This window comes from Triticum urartu, chromosome 1A (genome assembly GCF_056163025.1).
Source record: "Triticum urartu cultivar PI428250 chromosome 1A, HENAU_Tu73, whole genome shotgun sequence".
NCBI lineage: Eukaryota > Viridiplantae > Streptophyta > Magnoliopsida > Poales > Poaceae > Triticum > Triticum urartu.
This window is the reverse complement of record NC_141873.1, coordinates 525,345,719-525,353,885: the sequence shown is the minus strand read 5'-3', so window position 1 is coordinate 525,353,885 and position 8,167 is coordinate 525,345,719. Positions and strand designations below refer to the sequence as shown.

Below are 8,167 nucleotides of genomic sequence, written 5' to 3'. Positions count from 1 at the left end.
CATTGCCGCAGGTACATCCCCAGGAGTCAGGAGAAAACCTCGTGACCGGATCGATCCCGCCGTGAACTTGTTGGATGGAACGGGAAAAAAATTCCAGAAATGGTGCGTGGGACCCGGGCGTGGACTCACCTAGCCCCACAGGTCAGACACTACGGCCTAGATACGAACCCACAGAAAGCCGACACCGAACACCGCATCCACTGGGGGCACAAGCGTCGCGCATCGGAGGCCCTCCCCCTGCCAATCCAACGGCCAGGAGAGCCCGCGGCCCCACAGCGTCAGATGAACACTCCCGTGCCATCTCGCCGCTTCCGTTTCCGGCCGCTTCCACTACCTTCTAGACTCCCGGCGAACTCTCCGCTCCCTCCTTCTTATGCCCACCGCCCTCCGGCCCCCAGCACCATCAGAACTCAGAACCAAAGCAATCCCCCAAACACTCGCCGATCCCAATCAATCTTCCAACCCAAAGTCTCTGCCCGTTCGATCCATTGTAGAGTGCGAGCGCAAGCAGCAGCAGCGGCCATGAACCCGGACAACTTCACGCACAAGACCAACGAGGCGCTGGTGGCGGCGCACGAGGCGGCGTCGGAGGCCGGCCACGCGCAGATCACGCCGTTGCACCTGGCGGCGGCGCTGGCGGCGGACAAGTCGGGCATCCTGCGGCAGGCCGTCGCGGGGGCGTCCGGCGGGAATGCGTCCGCGGGGGACTCGTTCGAGCGCGTGCTCGCCGGCGCGCTCAGGAAGCTGCCGTCGCAGTCGCCGCCGCCGGACTCCGTGCCGGCCTCCACGGCGCTCATCAAGGCCATCCGCCGCGCGCAGTCGGCGCAGAAGAAGCGCGGGGACTCGCACCTCGCCGTCGACCAGCTGCTCATGGGCCTCCTCGAGGACGCGCAGATCGCCGACTGCCTCAAGGAGGCCGGCGTGTCCGCCTCGCGGGTGCGCGCCGAGCTCGACAAGCTCCGCGGCGGGGACAACTCGCGCAAGGTCGAGTCCGCCTCCGGCGACACCACCTTCCAGGCGCTCAAGACGTACGGCCGCGACCTCGTCGAGGTGGCCGGCAAGCTCGACCCCGTCATCGGCCGCGACGAGGAGATCCGCCGCGTCGTGCGCATCCTCTCGCGCCGCACCAAGAACAACCCCGTCCTCATCGGCGAGCCCGGCGTCGGCAAGACGGCCGTCGTCGAGGGCCTCGCGCAGCGCGTCGTGCGCGGGGACGTGCCCAGCAACCTGCTCGACGTCCGCCTCGTCGCGCTCGACATGGGCGCGCTCGTCGCCGGCGCCAAGTACCGCGGCGAGTTCGAGGAGCGGCTCAAGGCCGTGCTCAAGGAGGTGGAGGAGGCCGACGGCAAGGTCATCCTCTTCATCGACGAGATACACCTCGTCCTCGGCGCCGGGAGGACGGAGGGGTCCATGGACGCGGCCAACCTCTTCAAGCCCATGCTCGCCAGGGGCCAGCTCCGGTGCATCGGCGCCACCACGCTGGAGGAGTACCGCAAGTACGTCGAGAAGGACGCCGCGTTCGAGCGGCGGTTCCAGCAGGTGTACGTGGCCGAGCCGAGCGTCGCCGACACCATCAGCATCCTGCGAGGGCTCAAGGAGAAGTACGAGGGGCACCACGGCGTGCGCATCCAGGACCGCGCCATCGTCGTCGCGGCGCAGCTCTCGGCGAGGTACATCATGGGCCGCCACCTGCCGGACAAGGCCATCGACCTGGTGGACGAGGCGTGCGCCAACGTGAGGGTGCAGCTGGACAGCCAGCCGGAGGAGATCGACAATCTGGAGCGGAAGCGGATTCAGCTGGAGGTGGAGCTGCACGCGCTGGAGAAGGAGAAGGACAAGGCCAGCAAGGCCCGGCTGGTGGAGGTGAGGAAGGAGCTGGACGACCTGAGGGACAAGCTGCAGCCGCTGACCATGAAGTACAGGAAGGAGAAGGAGCGGATCGACGAGATCCGGAAGCTGAAGCAGCGGCGGGAGGAGCTGCAGTTCACGCTGCAGGAGGCCGAGCGGCGCATGGACCTGGCACGCGTCGCCGACCTCAAGTACGGCGCCCTCCAGGAGATCGACGCCGCCATTGCGAAGCTGGAGGGCGAGACCGGCGAGAACCTGATGCTCACCGAGACCGTCGGCCCCGAGCAGATCGCGGAGGTGGTGAGCCGGTGGACCGGCATCCCGGTGACCCGGCTCGGGCAGAACGACAAGGAGCGCCTGGTCGGCATGGCGGACAGGCTGCACACGAGGGTGGTCGGGCAGACGGAGGCCGTGAACGCCGTCGCCGAGGCGGTGCTGAGGTCCAGGGCGGGGCTTGGGCGGCCGCAGCAGCCCACCGGGTCGTTCCTCTTCCTGGGCCCGACCGGCGTGGGCAAGACAGAGCTCGCCAAGGCCCTCGCCGAGCAGCTGTTCGACGACGAGAACCTGCTCGTCCGCATCGACATGTCCGAGTACATGGAGCAGCACTCCGTCGCTCGCCTCATCGGCGCGCCACCAGGGTAAGCACACTGAGCAGCCACTGGTGATTTCTACTAAAATTTGTCCATTGCTGCATTCTTTTAGCTGTAAACAGAGACTGAATTTGGGTGCTGGTTAAATTGTTCTTCTGAATGCAGCTATGTCGGACACGAGGAGGGCGGGCAGCTGACGGAGCAGGTCAGGAGGAGGCCGTACAGCGTGATCCTGTTCGACGAGGTGGAGAAGGCGCACGTGGCGGTGTTCAACACGCTCCTCCAGGTGCTGGACGACGGCCGGCTGACCGACGGGCAAGGCCGGACGGTGGACTTCCGGAACACCGTGATCATCATGACCTCCAACCTCGGCGCCGAGCACCTCCTCGCCGGGATGGTGGGCAAGAACTCCATGAAGGTCGCCCGCGACCTCGTCATGCAGGAGGTATGTATGTATGGATCAGTTCAATCTCCATCACAGAAACTCTGATCTGCAATGTGATGCTGAATTCCGTGTGGCTTATGTGTGTGTGCAGGTGAGGAGGCACTTCAGGCCGGAGCTGCTGAACCGGCTGGACGAGATCGTGATCTTCGACCCGCTGTCCCACGAGCAGCTGAGGAAGGTCGCTCGCCTGCAGATGAAGGACGTGGCCGTCCGGCTCGCCGAGCGCGGCGTCGCACTGGCCGTCACCGACGCCGCGCTGGACGTCATCCTGTCGCTGGCCTACGATCCAGTACGTGACCGCATCCTTACGAAGTTTCTGAATTTCTTCACCTTCTTTGGACTCGGACGCTGACTCTGATTCTGTTCGCCCGGCTTGTTGTTGCAGGTGTATGGCGCTCGGCCGATCAGGAGGTGGATCGAGAAGAGGGTGGTGACGCAGCTGTCCAAGATGCTGATCCAGGAGGAGATCGACGAGAACTGCACTGTGTACATCGACGCCGCCGACAAGGACGAGCTGGCCTACCGGGTGGACCGCAGCGGCGGGCTGGTGAACGCCGAGACGGGGCAGAGGTCCGACATCCTCATCCAGGTGCCCAACGGCGCCCTCGGCGGCGGCGGCGGCGAGGCGGCCAAGGCCGTGAAGAAGATGAGGGTCATGGAGGACGGGGACGAGGACGGCATGGACGAGGATGCTTGAACTCTGAAGCCTGTCGGATAAAGTGTGTAGATGAGTTGCGGTGAGGCAGGCGCTTCGTGGTGCTCTGTGAGTGAAGATGGTTGTTCTGTGACGCGTGTGTCGTGTGGCCGGAAGCTGTTGCGGCTTCGGGAATAATCTTCTTCTGTGTTTTTGTGAGTCTGTTGAAAGCGAAGAGAAAAGAGAGTCTTGTGAATTGCCTTCCGAATTGGTCGTTTCTTGCCCAAAAAAATCGTACCTAAGCAATTTTCTCTCTCTGTTACATCATCATCGCAACAAATGCAAAAACCGATAAAACCAACTAACGAACTTATACACAATAGCTAAATGCGAGTCACTGAAATTCGAATTTGGGTCAGTTGAATTCAAGAATGAAAAAGAAAGCATCGGAGACGAAGAAGAAGTCGTCAAGGCCGCCGGCGTAGGGGAAGAACACCCCTACTATCTATCTTACGGTGGGGTGAGGATTCTCTCGACCGCCGGCGTAGGGGAAGAACACCCCTACTATAAGAACACCCCTGCTATCTATCTTATGGTGGGGTGGCGATTTACCAGAGAAGCACCCCACTATGGCACTATCTAATTTAGGCTGCCGTAATGGGAGTATCATAAGTAGTATCATGCATGTCAACTAAGCAATTTTGATGAGATGACATAGAATTAAATAAAGAAAGAGAGGCTTGAGTATCATATCATGATACCGCATGCATGACAATAAATATAGTCCTCTATGATACCAACATATAATAATATGCACTAGGGATATAGTATCATAGACTAGTATCATATGCATGATACTAGTATATGATACTTCCCATTACAACCAGCCTTAGGGCGGTGACGGCTCATCTTATGGTGGGGTGGCAATTTACCAGAGAAGCACCCCACTATGGCACTATCTAACTTAGGGCGGTGACGGCTCAAGGGAGGACGGTGTGTCGAAGCGGTCAGGGAAGCGTCGCGAGCGGCAGAAGCAGGCGGTTAGGCAGGCGACGACGCAGTGGATCGAGGAAGAAGAGAAGGGCGATGGAAGGTTGAAGAAAGGGTTTTCAGCCAGTGATTTTGCATCGGGCGGCTCAAAAAAGCGACTGGCACAATTTCTTTTTCCACGCAATTGACATATAGCCAAGTCCCAAAATATATACTCAATTCCATCTGTATGAGTTCGTTATTCATTCAACACCCAATTCCATCTGTCGAGGAATAGTCACTAACCATTTTAGCCAACAATTAACAGACATGTCAAGAATTCTCAAAGGGAACTTGATGACATGTCAAGAATTCTCAAAGGGAACTTGATGCGAGCTATAGGAGTTTGTTATTCATTCAACATCCAATTCCATCTGTTGAGCAATAGTCACTAGTCATTTTAACCAACAATTAACAGACATGTTAAGAAACTTCGGAAATTCCCAAAGGGAACTTGGCGCGAGTGCACCCTATATGTACCAAATACGAGTAATTTAGTAACAATAAAAAAGTCAAATTTTCAAAAAAAATCAAATATAATCAAGTACTGTATTAGTATAAAAAGCTTCATCGACTGTTTCACAGTGACCTAAGGGCAAAAGATGGATAAATTAGTGATGACAAAAGTAACTTGAATAGTACTACTAGTACACATGTCCGTGTGTTGCACCGGACGAAAAAAAGCAGAACCTGTTTCATGTGCCATTATGCACCATTTTATATCCAATTGTAATAACGTCAATGAAAATGTTAAACATTAAAATAAAATTAGATACTTTTTTAAGAATAGTTAACATTTTATGAAATTTAGACATTTCTTTAAAAAATATCACTTTTTGAGCAAATGTTTTCCTTGCAAAGAATCTTTTTTAGGGGTAATAATGTTTTGTTCCTTGAGGGGTAATAGCATTTTTCTGTACAACATATTTCTGAAAATATATTTTTTTTTGAAAAAAAAATGCACAACCTGCTTCATGTGTCATTGTGCACCATTTTTTATATCCAATTTTAATATACGTCAAAGATAAGGTTAAACGTTAAAATTTTCTTTTTCAATAGAAGTTAACGTTTGCAAAAAAATTGAAAAACTTTTTAAAGAAGAGTTTTTTTTTTATGAATTTTGAACATTTTTCTGAAAAAGAATATTTTTTGAACAGATGTTTTTCTTGAACATTTTATAAACTTTTTGGGCTTGACCCAGACGATTTGGATTACACAAACATGCATGCTCTCAGAAAAGAGACAGTCATTGCAATACAAACTGCACGCATTGTCTCTGTTCTTATTCCCTGTTTCACTGTCTCTAGCCGCCGGCCGCCGATCCCCCACTCCTCTCGTCTCTCCCCTCGAGCCCTCTCCATCCACCCCCTCCTCCGCCCCTGCGTTGTCTCACAGACACATAACACATAGAGGAGCGAGCGCTCGTTGTCCCGGTCCCTCCAACCTCGCAGCCCTCGACCACCACTCCGATCGGAGAGTGCTGCCACGACGGTGATGAACCCTTCTCCGCCGCCTCCTCGTTCCTCCCCGTGCCCCTGTCCTCTCTCTCATGTCTCCTCCGCATCGACGCGTCGGGCAAGCGCAAGGCTACCGTCCATGGCAGCCGTTGCCTCGGGTGCCCCGGCCAGAAATAGTACTCCTTCCGTCCCAAAATATATGTCGTGAGTGGTAAATTTACAAAAAAAAAATCTTGGATGTTTTTGGAACACAACACAACCGGCAGTACAGATAATCATCAATCGTCGTCGTCGCATCGCCCACTCCACTCGCATCCACCATTCCACTGCACCCCCCGAATTTCTCCGCCGTCCCAGCGTCGACGCGATGCCGCATGCCCCCGCACAGCGAGCGCTACTGCCGGCACATATGATCGTTGAGCGCCGCTTTCGCCTATGCATTCGCTTGTCGCTCCCGCCGACGCATCCGCCCTCTTCCTCGTCGTTCCCTTCAAAAGACACCCCCCCCCCCCCCAAAAAAATCCTCCTAAACAGTGCACAGACGGATAAATGGAGTAATTTCGCCTTAATATGTGGTGCTTCCTTTCTCGCCTTAATCTGTGGTGGTTCCAAATCCTCATAAGAGTAATTGATGTCCAACATTCTTCGTCTCATTTTCATTGCTGCTTCTCTGGCCACAGCGTTGTGCGTCTCCTCAATGAGTAATCAACCCATGTTCATAATTAAATAGGAGTGCAATGTTTTCTTTTCTTTGTTGAGAAAATCAAGCTATTACACATTTGATCGTGTTCATGTATGGTATCAAATCCAGATGTTTTACTGCAGTAGAAGTTGCCACTCAATATCTTGATGTAGGCTCAAAGGTTACACATCCAAATTAATTTCATAAATTCGGGCATCAAAGGGAGAAAGAATGCATAAGGGGCCTATTTATTTCCATCCAATCTCTATAGATCATGGATCAAATACTCACGACAAAGAAGAAAGAAGGATATAAAAACCAAGGTGGGAAAAATACTACATGTCTCACCACTGCATTGCCAGTTCTTCATTGTTACAAATACTCCTGATTGTGACCCAACTTCCAACTTTCAGTCATTCTTTCTGGAACAGTTATGTAATTCGAGTACTATGATGATGTTTATCTTCTTAAGAACAAAGGAACAAGTGTGGGAGGATGATATCTCTGCTACTTGTTGTACTTCAATATTCTAGGTTGTTGTTTAAGTTCTTGGAGTAAATTCAGTGTTTAAACATTATATTCTTGGCCATAGCAATAAATATGTGAGTGTAATCTAAGAGATTGTTCTTCATTCTTCTTGCACGCAAAAGATTGTTATTGTTGCTGTTAAAGATGCGGCTCTCTCGGTGCTGCAGCTTCTTCCAATCGATCTGCCACTCTATTCTGTTCCCTACGAAACAGTTGCCCTTTTATTATTAGAGCAAGATTAGCTTTGTTTTCTTCGCCCGAAATATCATGGACGTATTCTTTGCCTAGTTTTTTTATATAAGTACAATACTTGATTTCACAAAAGATACGTTCTTTTACAATTATTATATTATTTTTTGCTATAGGGCTGGGAGCATCAGTCCTATACTCGAAACTTCCCTATCTAGCTACAAACTTCTCCACCTAAGCAATCTTTTAGAGCAAAAACTCCTTGATGCCCATGCGAAAGATAATATGCATGTGCGGTGAGCAATCTTCAAATCATCCAAAGAAATGAAAAAAGGTACTTACTGTGCATGCTGTAAAAAAGAAGACATTTTGAATATAACTGTTCAATTTTGAATTAGTTCTGAAATAAATGAAGATATTTTCAATGAAATGCAAAATGCATGAGAACTTCGAAATGTGGGAGTAAGCTAATTGAGGGGTCCGTTCTGACCTGCTCGTAATGGAAGCTGAATCATTCTTTTCTTTTAATTAAATTCAAACCATACTCTCCCTCACTACCTGAAAAGAAAAAAAACTCGGTCTGACAGGTCATGTTCAGACTCATCCTTTTTTTTTTTCGAGAAATCATGTTCAGTTTCATCTTGGCCCGCTCCACAGTTGGGCCAGAGACTGTCCATCTCCAAGTGTCCGGCCGAACCATTCGGCCCACCAAAACTTCGAATCCAGGGCAAAACCCTGTCGTCGTCAACTACACCCTCCTCGTCC

The 8,167-nt window shown here is 52.1% G+C and overlaps 1 protein-coding gene across 1 annotated transcript; it reads left to right on the top strand.

Moving 5' to 3' along the window:
* The first annotated feature begins 283 nt into the window (after positions 1–283).
* LOC125525232 (chaperone protein ClpB1) lies at positions 284–3,781 on the top strand. Its single transcript, XM_048690238.2, has 4 exons — positions 284–2,486; positions 2,604–2,883; positions 2,975–3,172; positions 3,269–3,781. The coding sequence occupies exons 1-4, from the start codon at positions 523–525 to the stop codon at positions 3,578–3,580; spliced, it is 2,754 nt and encodes a 917-aa protein (XP_048546195.2). The 5' UTR covers positions 284–522; the 3' UTR covers positions 3,581–3,781.
* The last annotated feature ends 4,386 nt before the right edge of the window (positions 3,782–8,167 follow it).

What these genes read in the sequence shown, in the direction of transcription:
- LOC125525232 (XM_048690238.2), top strand. Translation starts at nt 523, where the DNA reads ATGAACCCGGACAACTTCACGCACAAGACCAACGAGGCGCTGGTGGCG. An exon ending in GCGACCTCGTCATGCAGGAG is followed by an intron (nt 2,884 to 2,974) that starts GTATGTATGTAT and finishes GTGTGTGTGCAG; the next exon opens with GTGAGGAGGCACTTCAGGCC. An exon ending in TGTCGCTGGCCTACGATCCA is followed by an intron (nt 3,173 to 3,268) that starts GTACGTGACCGC and finishes TTGTTGTTGCAG; the next exon opens with GTGTATGGCGCTCGGCCGAT.